Here is a 21,960-nt window from a genome sequence, read left to right on the forward strand (position 1 = left end):
CCTCCTATTTTTCTTCCCCACCTCACACCATTCCTTTCCCAGTATATCAATAGCTTCAGTACGTGTACCCTCATCATTTCGTCCAATTCAGTTGAGGTTTTGGAAGATTCCCAGAAATTCGCATTGCGTCTGAACCACACAGTTTTGTCCCAAAAGTGTACATACCTAACTCTGTAGTGTGATTTCATATGTTCTCGTAGCTGGGCGGGTCTTTCAAATTCTTTAGTGCAGATTTTACAACTGTGTACTCGGCTTCCATTTAGCTCCTGCCGGTGTTCCTCTAGATGTCTACTAAGTTGGCTCTGTAATGTAAATTCATCTCCACACTCTGTACAGATCAGGTTCTACAGCAAAAAAAATTAAGTCAAAGGAATCAGAGCATTAGAAGCTTTGTGTGCACCAAAAACTACACTGAGTTATATATTATCTAATAAATTCACAATCTTTTGTTAGCTAATTAGAAAAATGTACTGCTGTATTACAAATCAAAACAGGTGTTTTTTTGACGTCATACTTATTCTCAGGCCCCCTACCCCTTCCCCGGGCTTTCAATCTCATACTTCAATCTGAAGAGTTTCTTGATGTTAACCTGTGTATTATATATGGAATAACATTCTTGTCCTACCAAAACTGAGAATGATGTAATGTGTCATTCTGAGATCAATTTGGGATTGGAGTACAATCCAGAATGTTGTTACAAACTAATTTCTGATGAGGATTCCTGAATTATGAGGAAAGGTCACTGACAGCTTTTCTTAAAGGGACAGTGCAGCCTCAGAAACACAATCAGTCACAGATCCAGAATATTAATCTCTGCAACTATGCTGGAGTTTAACATTGGCAGAAACAACCCCAACCGTCAGAATGAACGGGGTCTAGTCCTGGATGTAATCAAGAGCAGAATCCAACCACTGTAGTCACTTGTGAACTCGCTGGTGTCTCAACAGATAGGTTAACTGAACGAATCCCTTCCCACACTTTGAAGATCCACTACTACTTGTAAAGATTACAAGTAACCTTATAAAAAAAATGGTGAATAAGTTCTCTTTGAAACATTTAACAATGAAATATTTGTCAATTCCGAAAAAAATTTAATTAAGACTTGGATAAATTGAAGTTCACATCTTTTCAATGACTTTTCATTTTCCTGTTATGTTTGAAAAGCATTTTCAAGTAAACTTACATGCAAAAAAAATGATAATGTGAATAGAGTGCATTTTGGATCTGACTAGGTTTAAAGTTGAAGGAGATTGCAAGCAGTCAACACTCACCTCTTCTTTCTCATGTAGCATGATGTGAGCTTTAAGGCTGGCCACACGGGAGAACCTTTTACTACAGACAGGGCAAGTTGGGTCAACTGCATTGTGGGTAGCTTTGTGCAATATAAGGTTAAGCTCCATATTAAATGATGTTGGGCATTGATCACACCGGTAAGGCTGCATTACACAGAAAAAGCAAAGAGGTTATGAGTTTATCAGAACCATCCCACAATGAATTTTTTTTGGTATAGTCATTCATGGGATGTGAATGTCACTGGCTAGGATTACTCATCCCTAATTATCCCTCAGGAGATCATGGTGAGCCACCATCTTGAACCGCTGCAGTCCATGTGGTGCAGATAAACCCACTGTGTTGTTAGGGAGGTAATTCCAGGATTTTGCCCAGTGAATATTTGCAAACATTTACAGCTTTTCACATACTTCACCTTGAGTCCAAAAGCCAGTAAATCAACAGCCCAGAGGCATGTTCTTGTTCAATACCAAATAGTTGATACGGATAATGGCAGGGAATAGAAGTAGGCCATTCTGCCGCTCAAGTATGTTCTATCATCCAACTACCTCATGTTTGATCAGCATCTTAATTCAATGCATCTTCATCCCTGGATTCCCTTCCATCTCAAAAATACAAATATAATTTTAGACTGCTGATGATAAAATTGTAATTTTACCAATTCTGTGGAGGTCTAAGAATTTAATGGCCGACATATGATTTCAGAAGCAACGCCCTAGTGATATTATCACTCGACTACTAATCACTAGAAACTCAGCTAATGTCCTGGGCACCCGGGTTTGAATCCTGCCATAGCAGATGGTGACACTTGAATACTATTTTCAAAAATGGAATTAAGAGTCAGCTGATGACCATAAAACCATTGTTGATGGTCAGAAAACTCATCTGGTTCACCTAATGCCCTTTAGGGAAGGAAATCTGCTATCCTTTCCTGGTCTGGCTTACATGTGACTCCAGAGCCACAGGCAACTAGAGATGGACAATAACTGCTGACCAGCCAGCAACACCTATGTCCCATGAATAGATAGGCCTACCTTTTGGGGAAAAGAGCCTAGTTTCATTTGACACTTCAGAAGAGTCTAACCTTGCATGCATCAATACCAGCCATATCTCTCAACATTGTCAAGATCCAAAATCTTTTCAATCTTCTCTCCAAAAGTGAAATGAGATTCAGTCAAGTGGATGTACCTCCCTCGTCCCCCCAGGAGGCAAGGGTAAGTATAGCCCCCAAGGGGACAGTGACATGCCGAGCAGTGCTGTGACACTGCCCCCTCAGAGAGTGCGTGTGTGTGTGTGTGTGTGTGTGTGTGTGTGTGTGCGCGTGCATGCGCAGGGGGTGGAGGGTGCCCCATACCTTTTGTGTAGTGGTAGCGTAAACCCCACCCACTTTTTTTCCCCCAAGATCTAAAGTGAAATCTGGATTGTGCAGCTGGAAAGTTGCACGCTGACTTTCAGCCAGCGCCTGACACTTTGAAAAAAAACAATTCCACCCATAGTTCCAAGTAAGGGTGCTCACATATTTCCACTTTTAGAGCATGTTTTTCCACCTTCTAAAATCCAAATGCTCCACATCCTTCAAATACATCCTTGAGATTTATTTATACAGACATCCAAGGGCTGAACAACATTACGAAGACCACTGGAAACAGAATCCTTACAGTGCAGAAGGAGGCCACTCAGTCCATTGAACCTGCACCAACTCTCCGACGGAGCATCTTACAGAGGCCTACCTCTGCCCAAACCCTGTAACCGGATGCATTTACCATGGCTAATCCCCCTAACCTACACATATTGGGACACTAAGGGGCAATTTACCATGGCCAATCCATCTAACCTGCACATCTTTGGAATGGAGGAAACCCACATAGACACAGGGAAAATGTGCAAACTCCACACAGTGACCCAAAGCATAGTATCTGGCGCTGAGAGGCAGCAGTGCTAACCACTGTGCTGCCCATAAATGCACCTTCTTTGGTGTTTGATCTCACAGCAAGGACTACGTTGTTAACAAGGTCAGATTTGAACATATTCTAGAGGAGCTCACCTTTTTCTTTGCACAGTCCTCCAATCTCAAATTCCATACTTCTCCAATCCATTTCTTGCAACTACCCAGCCTCTTTTATGAGCATGGAAGACATTGCCTTTCTGAAATTTTCCTTTGGGAAGAGTATTGCACCCAAATATCTCCATTGGTTTTAATCTTGTACTGTCTGCCATGTGAGATGGAATCACTGTAAAGCATCTCTTCTTGTGGTCAGTTGTCTTTATAAGGACTGTTCATTCACCAATCTTGGTAATGGCCCTGTTTACTGGCATATCAAAGGTCATGGATATTTCATCCACATTTACAATAAAGGCCAATTGATTTGCTTTCTTCTCTAAATGGCAGGTGACTAAACAATAGAATTTTATGACTTAACCATCAAATTGAAGTGGAAGACACTGTACATTTTTTGTTTTCTGTTGGAGTTCTAAATCATGTGTTCTCATGAATCTTGTGCACAACCTACCTCCAGACGTGAATTCTGAAATGCTATCTTCCTTTGCTGTGTCAGATGGCTCCACGGGTGATAATACGGCCTTTTTGTTAATGCTGGTTAATCCAGTCAGCCACTTTGTCTCAGGTTAAATTTGTGCTGTGGACTTATTATTTTTTCTTGAAGGCATTGTGATGGATAATGCGGTACAGGTTGGTCTGATCAACTTGCTGGGAGATTGCCGCTAGCATTGGCGGAAAAAATTTAAAGGCTCTCATGCGTGCCCTTAAATTAATGAACCATAGTAATTACTGGAAGTAATTAATAATCACAATGCAATTTTATCCCTGAAATACTATGATTAACTTTTACATGTGGTACAGGAGAAACTACCTTTAGTTTCTTTCAGACCAGACGTCACGAGGACTTTTACACAAGATCAATGCTTACATGTGTACATGCAATAGTTGCTAATCACAGGTGAGCCTAGGGTCAAGAGTGTTACCAGTTGTTTAACTACCAAAGTCAACAACTTGGAGTCACCTGGACGGTACGGTGGCACAGTGGTTAGCACTGCTGCCTCACAGCATCAGGGACCCAAGTTCAATTCCTGGCATGGATCAGTGTCTGTGTGGAGTTTGCACATTCTTCCTGTGTCTGCGTGGGTTTCCTCCGGGTGCTCTGGTTTCTTCCCACAGTCCAAAGATGCGCAGGTTAGGTTGAGCGGCCATGTTAATTGCCTCTTAGTGTCAAGGGGATTAGTGGGGTAAACGTATGAAGTTATGAGGATAGAGCCCGGATGGGATTGTGGTTGGTGCAGTTACAATCAAAAGGAGTGTTAACAGACTCAATGGGCCAAATGGCCTCCTTCCCCACTGTAGGGATCCACGGACACAACCAAGATCATCCCACTTTCACCCAATGTCCGCATGCACACATTTCCGGCAAGCATCAGCAAAGGTGACTCTGGTCAGTCTTGCCCTCTCCCCAACTACCCGCAACTCAGCATCATTGAAGCCAACTGCAATGTCAGCTTAATCAGCAAACTTAACACAAATAATGAAACAGAATCTAAACTCTTTCCGACCTGCAGGGTTGTACTAGCACTGTCTTAACCAGTTGAGAGAAGGTAGTTGATTTCACCTTGCACATTTGATATTGATGAGCTTGCTTTTGTGGTGATATGTAAAGAGGTTTGTCATTACGATTTTAACTCAAACGGTTTTTGATTTTTGAAGCTTTGAAGATGCTTACCTTGTCATTCTCCTCATGTTCCCGGAGGTGGCGCTGAAATTGATTGTACTTGGAAAAAGTTTGGAAACAAACATCACATTTATGAGCACCATGGTACTGAGATTCCTGGGTCTCAAGAAACCCATTTGCATTGCTTGCATTCAGCTCCAGCAAGTTATCTGTAAAAGTAAAGCAGTGCTAACAAGGTGCAGTTTTTGTACTGTATGTGCATGTAATTGATCTACACACACACACACACACACACACACACACACACACACACACACACACACACACACACACACGTATTTGATGTCATGTTGTTAACAGATATCAGCCAAAGAACGATTCTAAACAATAATTGATCCTCATGGAGGTATGCTTAGACTTACTGATTAAACACTTTTGGCAGGATTTTCTGTATTTGTTTCAACTGGCTTTTCTCACAGCATTCTGCAGAAAGAAATCTGTGGCCCACATCGATATGCTGTTGATTAAGAAACTCCCCCCAGCTGTTGACATGCATAAGTAGAACTCCCCTCATAGACTCAGGGACCATCACCCCATGGGCAAGGGAGCCCTCATCCCCCACAATGGAGCTCCCCAGAGGGTCCCTCTTGACACTGCCCCTAACAGCAGCAGTACCAGTACATGCCCTCATCTTCCCGAGGGCTACACTTAGTTGTTCTCTCTGCCTGATTCTCATTTCTCAGAAAACACTGTTGTATACATTGCAGGTGTGACGGGGAGATCCCAATGTGGGGGGGCTGGGGAGAGACAGTGAGAGAGAGAGAGAGAAAAGAGAGAGAGAGAGAGAGAGAGAGACACACACACACACACACACACACACACACACACACAGTGGGGAAGCCCTTTAAATGAGATTCTAATTTATTTAAACAAAGTTCCCAACCTTTGTAGATGGGAACCTCAATACAGCACTTGCTGGAGAAGGGGAGAATCTGAAAACGGGATCTTGCTGGTGAGATTCCCAATTGCTAACTCTTGCAGGGTTTTGCGTCCACATAGCTATTTGCATCCATGGCAAACAAGGGCACAAAATCCCAGCCTATAGCTATTCCAGTTTTCATGACTCTAAAGAAAACCTTTTACCCCTCATTGGGGTAAAACCAAGGAAACTTGGCTTGTTCTTGTTGGAGCTACAGAGGTTGAGGGGAGACCTGATAGAAGTTTATAAGATTATGAGAGGCATGGACAGAGTGGATAGTCAGAAGCTTTTTCCCAGGGTGGGAGAGTCAATTACTAGGGGGCATAGGTTTAAGATGTGAGCAGTAAGATTTAAAGGAGATATATGAGAGTTTCTTTTTTACAGACAGCAGTGGATGCCTGGAACTCGTTGGCGGGGAAGGTTGTGGAAGCGGATATGGTACTGACTTTTAAGGGGCCTCTTGATAAGTGCATGAACTGGATGGGAATAGAGAGATACGGTCCCTAGAAGGGTAGACAGTTTTAGTTAAGTCAGGCAGCATGGTCATTGCAGGCTTCAAAGACCAAAGGGTCTGTTCCTGTGCTATAATTTTCTTTGTTCTTTTGAATGATTCACTGTAGATTCTGTATTGTGGTATAATAAACAAATTCAGAACAAACATACAATTCAATGCAACTTTTTATTTGATATTGTATCAGAGGCATTTGTAAAGATACAGAAATGAACAGAAGTTGCAACATGGCAATAGGTTATTAGGCCACACTAACCCAGGTAATGGGGTGGCATAGTGGTTAGCACTGCTGCTTCACAGCGTCAGGGACCCGGGTTTGATTCCCGGCTTGGATCACTGTCTGTGCATGTTCTCCCCATGACTGCATAGGTTTTGCCAGGTGCTCCGGTTTCTTCCCACAATCTGAAAGATATTCTGGTTAGGGGCATTGGCCGTGCTAAATTCTCTCTCAGTATATCCAAACAGGCACCGGAGTGTGGTGACTCGGGGATTTTCATACTAATTTCATTGCAGTGTTAAAGCAAGCCTACGCGCAACACAAATAAATAAACTTTAAACTTTTAATTCCCATATTTGGAATGTTATTGACGTTGATCTCCATCATAAACACCATTTTCTTGATATTGCCTCTATTCCCCATTTGCTTCAACTAAATCATTGCATGCAAAGCCCTTGGCATCCTGCTTAATTCAGCCCCTCTGATGTGGAGCTCTCAGTCATGCCTCTGTTACTTCTACTCTCTGTTCCTTCAATGTCTTCCTTGATGATTTGCAATCCTTCATGCTCCATTAACTCCAACTTGTACAAAACTCAACTCTCCAAGGGCCAGTGCGCATCCATCAGTACCATCCACATCAAAACATACATAATCTGGTCCTCATCTTCAAATCCCTCAATTGCCTCCGTTCATCCTAATTCTGCAATTTCCTTCAGTCCTACTTCAAATCTAACATCCTTCGGTCTTCACAAACTGGTTGGCCTTTCGTGCACTGCCATTTTTTCACAAAATAAATGCATGCATTGATAAGGCACCTATCACAACCACAGGATATCCTAAAGAGGCTTTCAGCCAATTAAATACTTTTGAGGTGTAATCACTTGTAGTGTAGGAAATTCAGTAGCCAATTTGCACACAGCAAGATCCTATAAATACCTTAATCAAATCAGAATATATGTTGGTCATGGGATAAATATTGGCCCAGACATTGGAACAACTTCCTAAATTGTGTCATGGGATATTTTAAGTTCATCAGACAGACGTGATTTCGGTTTGAGGCCGAATCCAAAAGATGATTCCTCTGACAGAGCAATGCAGAGTGTCAACCTAGGTTTGTGCTCAAATCTCTGAAGCGCAGTTTGAGCCCAAAACTTTCTAACCCTAAGTCACAAACGCGAATGAGTCAAAGTTGAAATTATCATCCTACAGAGCCTTCAGATGTCCTTGTTGTACTGTGGAACTCCTGCCCTACATCACTCCACCGCTCCATTTCTCTTTAAAAAATATTTTTCCGAACCTATCTTTGTAACCAAGCCCCATGCTAATCTCTCCCCTATGATTTAGCATCAGCTGAATTTATCTTCTATTTTCTCCTCTCTCTATAAAATATCCTTACAATATGTTCAGCAGTAAAGAAGATACCATGTGAATACAAGTTGCTGTTATTATGAAAAAAAGCCACTTTAAAAGTAAGCTTAAATTTAATGAAGTGTTTAATACATTGTCTACATAAACAGAAGTTCAAATAGATTCCAGTTTGTTTCAAACTGAGAAGATAAAGAGAGCCAATAGAATAAATTTCCCTTCAACTTTGCAGAAAATTTAAGAATATTTCAAGTAATTAAGGTGACACGGTAGTGTTCCAAGTACAAACTGTTCACAAGAACACAGCAGGTGAGAACAAGCAATTGTTAGACTTGATCAAAGTCCCAAGGACAAGATAAACAAAACAGACAGCAACAGTCTCTGGCGTGTCTATAGTTTCAAAATTAATCCAAAGTCTAATTAGAGGACTGCAGTAAAATATCATTTCACTAAGGATGCTCCATTAATCCATTCTGAACAAAAAAGGACAATAGTGAATTTTAAACACACTTTTAATAGCAATCATCAAACCAAATTATCAACTCAACTGGTTCTGTGTAGTTAAACAGCACAACTGATGTAATATTTGCTTATCATTTAATAAGTCAACAATGTTGAGTTTGCATTCCATCCTAACAAATTTCAAATAATGTGGTGGTTTCACCTGCAAACCTTTTCGATAAGAGTCTAGATTTTCCAACTACTTAATCTTAACATCATAGCCCTATTATTTGCCCTTCATTTATGAGCTGTCACATTCATTAAGTAGGCATGGACTATTCTTCAGCACCAGGATAAAGCTAAAGCACATCATCTATATTGGGATAACTGTGAGCCATTAAGACAAGTTTATGATGTATGGATGTGTTTGACTTACTCAAAATCAAAAGCGTATGCACTTAATTTTAAAAGGTTTGCCCAATTTGCTTTATTGACAATACAAAAAACCTGGCAATCAACTGTTAGTTCCAATACAAAACTGCTCTCCCTGAAAAGCTAGTTAGTATTTAAACTAATGAAGGTCTTTTGCCAGAAAATTAATTCTGAAAGTATCACTAGAAATTTACAGAAACACTCTCCAGTGGTATAAATCATACTTTCAGAAAATCAATAAAAGGATAATAAACGGATTTTAATGCAACGCAATAAGTTACAGGAATTGAAAGAAATGGAAAAACAAATTTGCAAGCAAATTACACAGCCAGGCAAAAACTAAAATGGGATTCTTTAACTATCATAGAATATTTACAGTGCAGGAGACCATTTGGCCCATTGAGCCTGCATTGATGACAATCCCACCCAGGCCCTATCTCAGTAACCCCACATATTTAACCTGCTAATTCCCATTGACACTAAGGGACAATTTAGCATGGCCAATGCACCTAAACAGCACACACATCTTTGGATTTTGGGAAGAAACTAGAGCACCCAAAGGGAACCCATGCAGACACAGGGACAATGTGCAAACTCCACACAGGCAGTCACCTGAGGCTAGAATTGAACCCGGGTCCCTGACGCTGAGAGGCAGCAGTGCTAACCATTGTGCCACCATACCGTCCCTCTACTATAGACTGAGATAGTAATAATGTAAAAGGCAAAGCAGGAAGATTATTTCTACAATGAGGTCAGAAGTTTTCACATCTGTATGTTTCCAGTGCTTAGAGGGAGGAGTTATTGCTGGATCCAGATCTGGTGAATGAGGTGGAACAAGTGGATTGTGAAAAGTGAAAAGCTAGTTAGTATTTAAACTAAGGAAGGGCTTTTGTCAGAAAATTAATTCTGAAAGTATCACTAGAAATTTACAGAAACACTCTCCAGTGATATAAATCATACTTTCAGGGGAACATTTTGGGGAAAGCAATCAGAATATCAAAGTTTACGTTGGCGATGGAAAAGGACAAGGAGCATAAGTTGGGGAGAGCCAATTTCAATAGGTTGGGAACCAGACAAATTAGAATCAAAGATTGGTAGGCAAATCTGCAACAAGGCACTGGGTTATCTTTAGAGAGCAGATAGCTACTGTACATACCCACCAGGAACAAAGGCAGGACAAATAAATCCAAAATTCCCTGGTTCAAAAAGGAAATAGAGAATAAGATGAAGCAGAAAATAGAGTGCATATGACAGATGCCAGGATGGTAATACAATTGACAACCAGGCTGAATATAGAACATTCACAGCGGAAGTGAAAGAAGAAATAAGAAAAGCAAATTCAGAGTATAAGAGACTTGCAGAAAACATTACATCAAAAAGTCTTCTCTAGGCAGATAAATAGTACAAGAGTCATAAAAGGCAGAGTATGGCTAATTAGGGACTAGAAAGGAGATTTATGCATGGTGACAGAGGGCTTGGCTGAGGTACTAAGTAACATTCTTTACCAAGGAAGATGCTGCCAAAGTCACAGATGTGTTTAAGAGGACTCCAGACAAGAAGGGAATAGAGGGTTATGATGACAGATTTAGATAAGGAAAGATGGAAGTAAAGTCGAATGAGATATAAATGCCAGCCAGCATGGAATGTTTGAGCTGTATGTTTTTTTTTCTATACCAATCCAAATGAAAGAGAAGGTGGCTGAAATACTGGATGGACTAAAAATAGGTAGAGGTATTAGATAGACCGGCTCTACTTAATTGATAAGTCACCGGGACCAGAATAAATGTATCTGAGAACACCTTAGGCAGGAAACGTGGCAAGTGCAGTAGCACCAACCATAATCTTCCAATGCTCCTTAGATACATGGTGGTGGGGCATTGCAAATGTTATGCCCTTGTTCAAATACAAAGGGTGCAAGAATAATCCCAATTGCAGACCAGTCAGTTTGACCTCAGCAGGAAAGCCTGCAGATGTAACAAACTAGGACAAAATTAACTTGGACGAGTGCAGATTAATTAAGGATAACCAGCATAGATTTAAGGGCAAATCATGTTTAACTATTGACAAGGTAGCAGATAAGAGTAATGCGATTGATATCATGTACATAAACTTCCAAAAAGCTATTAATAAGTGCCACATAACATGATTGTCAATAAAGTTGAAGCCCATGGAATAAAAGGGACAGTGACAGCATAGATAAGCAGTTGGCTGAGTGACAGGAAGTACAGGGTACCATAGAAACATTATAGCACTGAAAAACACCATTCAGCCCACTGTATCTGTGCTGGCCAAAAAGGAAAGAAATGTAACTAACTGCTCATTTTAAACACACTTCCCAGCATCTTACAGGTTACCACACTTCAAGTGCAGATCTCGGTAGCTTTCAAATGAGTTGAGTGTTTCTGCCTCAACCACCAATTTGCACAATGAAATCCAGACACCCACCACCTTCTGGGTGTAAACATTTTATCTCATGTCCTCGCTAATCCTTCTATCAATCACCTTAAATCTATGGTGCCTGATAACTAACCCTCCCAGATAGATTTTTCCTGTCGACCCTAGGCCCCTCATAATTTTGTACATCTCAATTGGGTCACCCCTCAGCCTCCTCTTTTCAAAGGAGGATAACCCTAGCTTATGCAATCGTTCCTCATAACTGCTATTTTCAAGCCCTCGTGCAAAGTGCCTCAGCATACAAAGGTTATTGAATCCATGTGGTGATGAACTTTCCTCAGTGCCTTTCATGCCACGATGGACTCAGCGATGCCGAACCGCGTATATGGTGAATTACCGAGTTTGTCAATTTGTTCTGAATCAATCATTCAGAAAACAAAAACATTTACAGGTGCCCTTTGAACACTTCAAGCCAATTTGTAACACCTTCTCAGCACTCAAAATTGCCATGCTTTTTCCCCTCTCTCCACGCAAAGTTCCTACGTCCTGCAATCATGTTTCAATTCTCCCAGACCGCAGGACCACCTGTCCTAACCTATATGATGTTCTTACCACTCAAACCCAACAACCAAAATCCAATTCTATGCATCCCAAATTAGCATAAAGAAAAACATTTTTATCAAACACTTAGGGGACACATCCTCTGGTGAGGGAGCGAGAGCAAACATTGCATTTGAAGTTGGGGTTCTTTTCTCTAGGTGGAAGCAACTTGATAGAGGTCTTTAAAGCTATGAAAAATTTTGATAGGGCAGAGACATTTTTAAATAAAAATACCGGCAAAACGTTAAAATAGACAATGACAACTATAGAATTTAAGTAATAGTCAAATGAACAAAATTAAATGGATGGCACGGTGGCACAATGGTTAGCACTGCTGCCTCACAGCACCAGGGACCGAGGTTCAATTCCAGCCTTGGGTGATTGTGTGGAGTGTGCACCGGTTTCCTCCCACAACCCAAAAGTTGTGCAGGTTAGGTGGATTGGCCATAATAAACTGCCCCTTTGTGTCCCAAGATGTGTAGGTTAGGGGGATCAGTGGGTTAATGCATGGGGTTACAGGGATAGGAAGGGGTTTGGGGTTGGATGGGTCTGGGTAAGATGCTGTGTTGGAGAGTCAGTGCAGGCCTGATGCGGTGAATTGTCTCCTTCAGTAGGCATTCTATGAAAAGAAACAAAATCCAGAAACAAATACATTTTTTAATTCTTTCATGGGATGTGTCGGTGGCTAGGTCACCCCTCACTGCCCTTGAGACAGTTGGTGGTGGGCAGAACATAATATGGATAATAGAAGCACAGCATCACCTAATATTGAACTCAGTTTACAAAAGGGCCATTGCTATCTGCCTTCATTGAGGTTCTTTTAAAAAAGCACCATTTATTCCTCCTAATACTGGTCACCAATGGTCAACTTTTAAACACTTCTAGAAAAGTCACGAACCTCTACAAAACAAAGTTAAACCAGTGCAATTCACAATGTATTGATGTATTCCAGATCAGAGAAACAGCAGTATTTTAAAAAATCTTGCACTTATATAGCACCAGACATTAAAGCATTTGACAGCCAATGGATTAGTTTTGCAGGTGCGGTGTCTGTTATGATGTCAGAAATTTGTGCACAGCACGCTCCCACAAACGAGGTTTTAGTGACCAGATAAACTGCTTCTAAAAAAAAAGGGATGTTGATTGAAGGATAACTATTGGCCGTGACACTGGCAAAAGTTGTCCTTCTCTTCTTTGAAATATTGCCTCAGGATCTCTTACACTTGCCTGAGTAAGCAGATGGCGCCTCGGTTTAAATCACAGCCCTCAGTACTGCACTGCAATGTCAATCATATTTGTTCTCAAGCCCTGGGATTGTTATTCAGAAGCAGGTGACCGAGCGACAGCATGGTGACATAGTGACTAGCACTGCTGCCTCACAGCGCCAGGGACCCGGTTCTATTCCCAGATTGGGTCACTGTCTGTGTGGAGTCTGCACTTTCTCCCCATGTTTGCATGCGTTTCCTCTGGGTGCTCCACAGTACCAAAGATATGCTGGTTAGATGCACTGGCCATGTTAAATTCTTCCTCAGTGTAGCCAAACACCGAGTCGCCGGAGTGTGGCGATTAGGGGATTTTCACAGTAACTTCATTGCAATGTTAATATAAGCCTACTTGTGACAGTAATAAATAAACTCTAAAAATATACCATTGGTTAATTTTCAAGGTTGAAATAAAAACTACAAAGCTACTACAAATATCAAATTCTGCATGAAGCACAGCCATAAGTAGTGGCTACAGAAAATCTGAAGTCATTTATGAGGCAGCTCAATGTTGTGAATAACTGGTTAATTGTAGCTCTACCAGAGCCAAAATAGGCACAAGGGGCCAAACGGTCTCCTTCTGCGCCGTATTCTATTAAAAAGGTCACTATCCTTCTCACCACTTCGTGTATAATATTAAAATGAACTCTCGTGTTCACATCTTACAAGCACTTATATTTAATTTGTTCTCAGCATAAACATTAAAAATACAACTTGTGTGGTCCTGTGAAAAAGGCAAGGCTACAATTCTATTCAGGATTGGTTTGGTTTCTTCGGCTGAGTCCAATTGCCTTTTAAATTAACATTCTCTCCAATGGAGTCTTAAAATAAAAAGCAGCACACACAATTAACTAGTTGTAACTAAGTTTCAGAGGCAACAGAGGCTGTGTGACTGTGTAATTAATTTGTTAGTCTGTATTTTTGAAGTTTGTACTAAAAATAAGCTAAGATACATACTCTAACAAAATTAGAAATTGAACTGATATTTTATATATTTGTCTCTGAGAAGTAGCTTTATATACTGTTGTTTTGCAAACTAAACAAGAAATCCAATCCACAAAATAGGTAGAGGAAGCTCAAGTTATTTTATCTTTAGATAGTCAAGCCCAGCTATAACAATTGGCTGGTACACACATTAAAGTAGATTACAAGTAGGGTCTGCATTATTTCCTTTTGCAAATAGTGCGCCTCTTGCAGAACCTAAATTACAGAGACCAGAAAAGTCCAGATTCAACATTCAGTTACTTACTCTCAGGTCAGACAGACACAGGGTGTAACAATTGACCTGAGCACCCTGAGCTTGAATGCGCGGGGGGGAAAAGAGAGAGAGAGTGTGTGGTGGAGGGGAACAAATGAGCCTCAACTTGGCGTGGGGATCATTATACAGTAGCTCTTCGACTATCAATTATGAAGAGAATCAGACTTTGCTGTGATGCCCCAATAGCTGAATATCAACTGTGAATATCTAGGTTTACAAGAAAGATGCAGACTTTGGAAAGATACCAGTGTGTGGCAATACTTGTGGAATCCAAGTCAGTGCCTTTGGGAAAGAAAACCTAACTGGTGTGTGCGCTTATGAGCTGGGAAGGGCAGTAGATTTTTGATTTGATTTGTCTCATGTATTGGTATACAGTAAAAAGTATTATATCTTGCATGCTATACAGACAAAGCATACCATTCAGAATACATAGGGAAAAAGGAAATGAGAGGGTGCAGAATGTAGTGTTACAGTCATAGCTAGGCTATGGAGAAAGATCAACTTTGTGAGAGGTAGGCCCATTCAAACGTCTGATGGCAGCAGGGAAGAACAGAGAAAATAGGCGTGCCTTGGCAACCAGACGTGTCAATAATTGGCCAGTGACAGCATTGAAATTAAAACATTTTCCGCTCAAAGTTCCTATCATTATTGTCAGAGACACTCACACATTTATAGGTTACCTATTAAAAACACTTTCAATCTCCAAAATCCTATGATGTGATGCATCAAAATAGCTGCTGTTAATCCTGGGGTTCCCATGGCATCGCTCCAAATTGTTGGACTTCATCCAATTAGCAACAGCACTGTCCGTAACCAATTTTTTTGCAAACTGACTTCTGGTAACCAAGAATCCAACTGCTTAAAATACCACCTTTAAATTCTCAGAAGAATTGCCAAAAGGTTTTGGAAATCAAATTGAATCTTATAGACTACAACATATCTGGCATACAAACTGATGAGTTATAAATTGATACATTTACCTGGACCAACATCATGTTCTACCTGGCTTCATAACTCACTACCAAAACAATCCATTCTTCTAGGTTAAACCTGGACAACAAAGAACAACCTTTCCTGATTTTTTTCACTATAATTAACTTACTTCCTAAAATACAGGCTCAAAGAGATGTTGGACATCTTTGTCACAAAGGGGATTGCCATCTAACTCATCAGTCTCTGCTCTTTTCCCTTCCCCATAACATTATACTTTTCCCCCACAGCACTTTTCCATGTACGTTTCAAACTTACTTGGTCCAGTGTGTCCACCTCCTGCTCCCTCAAACCTTTTTTGCACTAAATTGCTGAACCCCAAATTTCTCTATTTAACTCTCCACGAGGCAAACAAACACTATTCAGCTCCCTTTCAAAATTTATATCACCACAACCCCCTTCACAGAACCCACTGAACGTATTGTTGCCTTCCGGATCCATTCCCAATTGTTCCATAAATACGATTTTCAATCAGGTGCCCACAACACTAAAAAAAACTTTAATAGATAAACAACACCTGTTACCTAATAGATAATTTTTGGCTACTGACATGTTCAACCACTTCATCTTTCTCTCAAGCTTTTTCTACATTGTCCAGTGCAGTGGGGATGTTTTCACTCCTTTCTATGCAATAGTAGCCAAGTCTGAAGCAATGGCTTATTTTCCAACCCTTACGCAATCACCTTGTCCATCACCATCTTTGGCACCCTCCTCCTCTTCATCTGCATGATGTCTCTTGCCAATATCACCTGCAAACATCGAGTCTATTTCCATCTGGTGACACTATACATTCAACCTATTTTTCTCTTGATCCTGTTGTCCAACAGTCCAGTTTTAGATGTGTGCTATTTCCTCCAGATAATCACTGCAAAGATTAAACCCTTTCCACAGACTCCAACCCTATCCCTGACCACAGATTCAGGCGGTACCAGATGATCTCAGGAGTCCTATTTGATCCTGAACTGAACTTTTAAGCTCCATATCCTCCCCATCATAAAGATCATTTACTTCCACCTAGTGAACCCCACCACATCGCAATCCATCAGCCAAGGAAACCTTTATTCACATCGCCTTCACTTCTAGATTTTGCAATTCCAACGCTCTCTTAGTCAGTCTTCCAGTAGTCTGACTCAACTCTGGGCGGCATTGTGGCACAGTGGTTAGCACTACTGCCTCACAGTACAAGGGTCCTGGATTCAATTCCCAGCTTGGGTCACTGTCTGTGCAGAGTTTGCATGTTCTCCCCATGTCTGCGCAGGTTTCCTCTGGGTGCTCTGCTTTCTTCCCACAGTCCACAAATGTACAGTGAGGTGGATTTTCCATGGAAAATTGCCTCTTAGTGTCAGGGAGATTAGCTAGGGTAAATGCATGGGGTTAGGACCTGAGTGGATTGTGGTTGATGCAGACTTGAGGGGCTGAATGGCCTCCTTCTGCACTGTAGGATTCTATGTTAAATTTCAGCTTATTCAAAACTTTGCTGCTCATACTCGACCCCTGACCAAGTTTGAACAAAAACCTTCCCCTTGCTGACCTACAATGGCTCCCAGACTCAACAACTCAAAATGTAACATTTTTCACTTTTAAATCCCTCCCTATATCTAATCTTCTTCAGTATTATCATCCTGTGAACATTCTGTTCATCTAACTCTGGCCTTGTGTGTTGCTGCCTTTGTATCATCGTTCACGATCATATCTTCAGTCATCGAGGTCCCCATGCTCTATAATTCATTTCCGGATCACTGCTACTAACGTTTTTAAAATCCTCTCTAAAACCCAACGCTTGACCAGTCTTTTGGTCACCCTCCAAAAGAAGACGAACGCTCGCACATTTTTCTACATTAGAAGTTGTTATACGATAGAAACCTGTTTCAGGGCCTGTATGGTTTGCATAAATGTACCCATTAATGTAGTTCAGTCTCACAGGGCCCAATTTTGCCTTACAGTACAAAATAAAGTTTTGGCATAAATGTCAACAGAAATATCTGTTATGGACAGTAACTCTGTCCAAAATAGATCCAAAGTGATTTGAATGACCTCACCAAGAAACAAATTTGAGGCAAGCAGATTCAGTCAATCTCGTGCACCTTTTAGTTACTTCCTCCTTATTGATTTAAGCAATAGACTGAATATATTTTATAAATAAAAATGTAACATTACTATATGCAAATAAAAGCAAGGAAGGTCAGAAAGCCTCATGATTGGCTGGGTTAATTAACAAAATTAAAGTAAAAAGTTAGATTAAACTTAGACTGGAATCGAAATTTTATATTAATGTTCTTGCAAAATTGTTGGTTGAATATTTTATTTTTTCAGCGTCAAGTAAAATACAGCCAAAATGCATCTTTTTAAAAAAGATGTTTAATTTCTTTTCCTATTGCAAGTTAAAAGTCTATCCATCAAAACAGGGAAAAATGCTACAAACGTTAAAAAAAACTGTCTTTTGTAAACTACTCTAGATCTGTTCTTCTCTTCGAAGAGTCAATGACCTGTGGAACAGGTTGCCAGAATGTGTGGTAAGGATTTACTACAAGCTTTCAAAAAGGGAGCTGGATGTGTTCCTGCAAAGACATGCTGAGTTACTAAAAGTAAACAAGACTGATAAGTTATTTCAATTTCTTTCAGCTTTCTGGGGGTTGGAGGAGTTCATGAGACTTTTCCCACCTAATCCCGTCTATGGCTTTTGACTCTATTTCCCAGGAGACTGTGTCATAGAGGAAGGGAGGATGTGGGTGTGTTGATGTTGCAAAAAAGCTGTGTCACGTCAGGTGAGACCACCTGGATAGACCTCCTGTTCATTCTCCAGACTGTTGGTGAATAGAAAATATATAGAGGACTTGTGGGATGCTACTTCTTCTGAACGAAGTTGCATTTTTCATTAAGTGGCTATGTTAAGACTTTTGCATACTACATGCTGAAATTTTAAAACTTACTAGGGGCAGATTCACAAAACTCCACTCCTCTTTTACTGCTCCCAACTTCGGCATCCTAATCAATCTGATCAGAGTTTCCTCTCCATTTTCTTTCCATCACAAAGACCGCCTCCAAGATATTACTCATGTCCAGCCCCCCCTCAACCTATCTGACAAAATAACCTGTGCCCTCCATGCTTCTCCAAACTCAACAATCCCAATACCAGTCAGGACAACCTCCTATCCTTCACCTCATCCATGTTGTTCTGCTAATTTTCCATCCAAGTCCTGTTTGTCCACTAGCCAGGTCCACACTAAAATTACAGTCACTCACAGTTATCTTTCTGTCCCAAATTTGATTCCCATTCATCTGATTAAATGCCATCATGGTCTCAACCTTCTCCATTTCTAGAAGACTCCCACCTCCACCCCACAGAAAACTTTGTTCCTCCAACTTCAGCATCATGTATAATCCCTTTCTCCATTCCACATTTACTGTCATGCCTTGAACTTCTGAGGCCACAGGGATTCCCTCCATAAACTGTAAGCTCCAGTTTACAGTTGGAGCTTACAATTGCTTAGACCAAGTTTTTAAGTCACCCAAATATCTCATCACTTGACCACTCTCCCATCCTCCAGCATATGTAAACATCAGCTCATACAAAAATGGTTTGCTTGTTTCCTATACTGTACAAAACCTCTCTCTCCCATCACCCCGACCTCTGCTGATTGACAGACCTCCTCAAATCTTACATTTCTGTCCTCGTGCTTAAACACACCCTCTAATCTCCTTCCAACCCCTTGAACTTTCCACTCGTGACTGCAACCCCTTGTGCTTAATCATCCCTTCTTTTTTTTGAATTTTTGACACCATTTTTAAAGTTACAGGGCCAATGAGCAGAGTAGATTGGGCAGGCCCAAATCCATCTCCTTGCTTGCTCCAAAAACCAAGTTCAAACTGAATCCATTTCATGGCCTCCACAAGAAAGACAAACAAGATCTAAACTGACAAGAAAAGGCATTGCACCCCACCATGCACTTGATCTAATGCTCAATCTTAGCCAAAAAAAGAGGGGCTCATCCATTTGTCTCACCTTCAGCTGTTTAGGCCTCACACTCTGGAATTCTCGTCCTTAGTCCCTCTGCCTCCTCCATTGAAAAGTCTCACAACACCAGGTTAAAGTCCAACCAGTTTATTTGATAGTAAACCCACAAGCTTTCAGAAATGCTGTTCCTCTTTTACTGCTCCCAACTTCGGCATCCTAATCAACCTGATCAGAGTTTCCTCTCCATTTTCTTTCCATCACAAAGACCGCCTCCAAGATATTACTCATGTCCAGCCCCCCCTCAACCTATCTGACAAAATAACCTGTGCCCTCCATGCTTCTCCAAACTTCCCCAAAGTTTTGTGAATCTGCCCCTAGTAAAGTTTTTTTCCACACTTTCAGGTTTGTGGAGCTTTCCACATACACCTGACGAAGGAGCAGCATTTCCAAAAGATTGTGGGTTTACTATCAAATAAACTGGTTGGACTTTAATCTTGTGTTGTGAGACTTCTTACTGCGTTTACCCCAGTCCAATGCCGGTATCTCCACATCATGTTCTCCATTAAAACCATCCTTTTAAAACAACTTTTCTTTGACTAAGCTTTTGGTCACACCTCCAAACATTAGGCTTTAAATCCTCATTCTTCAAAACTCTGTACCTACAAAGCATGTTTTACCACATTAAAGATGCTGTATAAATGCGAATACATGAAATGACATCATTACCATTTGTTAACTGCCAGGTAAAATTTTACATAATAATGCCTTTGCATAAAGAACACTTCTGTACAGTGTAATGTGTGTTCAAACTAATCTACAGTGCTTTAAAACTAGCACATTAGTGATGCACCCAGGAAACGAGCACAGGAACTGCAATATTCCAACAATTCATCATGAAAATAGGAAAATTAAAAAAAAACAGCATGCACATCTTGCAAGAAAACAGTTTCTCTCATCAGCTTTTCACTCCCTGGAATTCTTTTAGCGGCCTTTATAGTTCATTTTGCTTCTCATACTTGCTACTCAAATAGGCTTTTTCTTCCCCTTGCTCCTCATTGCAACACTCTAAATGGGCATATTTTTCCTTAATTCACTCTGTCAGGTCATTTACATTCATGCTTAAAGAGAATAAACCTGTATGGGAAGGGAAGCAGCCAAGGGTTGCAGAGGAGCAGCCAACAGGATAGAAACGCGAGTGGGCAACACATATATTATAGAAAACAGTAGAAAGTAATTTGGCCTTCAAGTGCTGTTTCCCACGCAAAGAGCCCTAATCAAACTTTCTGCACAGATGGCTATGCAAATGAGAAGAGAAAATAAAAGTTGAGTGTAAGAATTACACTGAGAACACTGCTCCCACTGTTGCTTTCTGTAAGCAGGGCAGAAACACAGAGGCATCAATAGACATTTCAAATCACACACAGCTTGCGTGAGCAGAACTAACAACTAATGAAGTATACGTTCTATTTAAAATTGCAGAGATGGTGATTAAGAAACATGAGATTCAAAAACATAGGATTGCTTCTTACATTAAGACCACAAAAATTTTTAAATATTATAACCTACATTCTGCACCCTCTCCTTTCCTTCTCTATGAACGGTATGCTCTGTCTGTATCGCACACAATAAAATGATACTTTTCATTGTATCCCAATGTATGTGACAATAATAAATCAAATTATGTTCTTGATAAATAATAAGAAAAAGAACAATTGGACATGTTTCAATTGTATGAAATATACTCCAAATTTCAAAATAATTTTCGCCCTTTAACAATATTCATTGAACTAATTCAGCGAGACAACATGTCCTTATTATGAGATACAGAAGTTGTATCTAACCCTACATTTTAGTTGATTTACTGGATAGCTATATAAAGTGCTAATCACCAATAATGTACATCAATACTGCACTGGAATGACATCTTGCATTTTTAATTTTTAAAAAAACAAGTGAAAACAGAAAATGCTGAACATAAATGGCATATTTATTAGCATCATGGAGAAAAGGTAAATTAAGCCTTCAGATGCTGATAGAAGCATTGAATGGTTACAGAGAAGTCTATTCAGCCTATCAACCCCGTGTTAGCTCTCGGCAACAGCAATGTAGCTAGCCCCACTCCCCAGCCAATTCCATTGTCCTGCAAATTTTTCCCTTCAGATGATTAGCAAATTTTCCTTTGAAAGCTATGAATTTTGGCAGAATTGCACTTTTTATTTTTGTTCTGAACTTTGGGGCCAATATCTTTGTAAGTTATTCCATTTCTATTTTGCATAATTTGTGCAACTGAGGGAATTCAAACCTAATGTGTATGCCTGTAACTATATTGTCAGAACGCTAACATGCTCTGAACCATCGCGACACACTTTTAAAATTATTTCACAGATGTGGACTTCGTTGGCCAGGTCAGCATTTTCACTGTCCGTTCCTAAACGCCCTCGAGAAGATGGTGGTATTCCGGCTTAGAACCCAAGAATCCATACGGTACAGAAGGAGGGCATTCGGTCCGTCATGTCTACGCAGACTCTGTGAAAGAGCATTCTGCTGCAGCTGACAGCTTACAGTGCCTCATATATGCTCAGGTTT

At 40.5% G+C, this 21,960-nt stretch overlaps 1 protein-coding gene across 4 annotated transcripts in view; it reads right to left on the reverse strand.

Annotated features, from left to right (window-relative positions):
• The window catches only part of LOC145346527 (zinc finger protein 236), a 122,615-nt gene that overhangs the window by 84,214 nt on the left and 16,441 nt on the right, over nt 1-21,960 (reverse strand). For all 4 annotated transcript variants that reach the window (XM_080193906.1, XM_080193905.1, XM_080193907.1 and 1 more), the window contains exons 2-4: nt 5,022-5,179; nt 1,272-1,436; nt 166-344 (exon numbers count right to left, since the gene is read on the reverse strand). In XM_080193906.1, coding sequence (XP_080050032.1) covers nt 166-344; nt 1,272-1,436; nt 5,022-5,179 — 502 coding nt within the window. The remainder of the gene's footprint in view (nt 1-165; nt 345-1,271; nt 1,437-5,021; nt 5,180-21,960) is intronic.

This window comes from Carcharhinus amblyrhynchos, chromosome 8 (genome assembly GCF_965287045.1).
Source record: "Carcharhinus amblyrhynchos chromosome 8, sCarAmb.v2.hapA, whole genome shotgun sequence".
Classification (NCBI taxonomy): domain Eukaryota; kingdom Metazoa; phylum Chordata; class Chondrichthyes; order Carcharhiniformes; family Carcharhinidae; genus Carcharhinus; species Carcharhinus amblyrhynchos.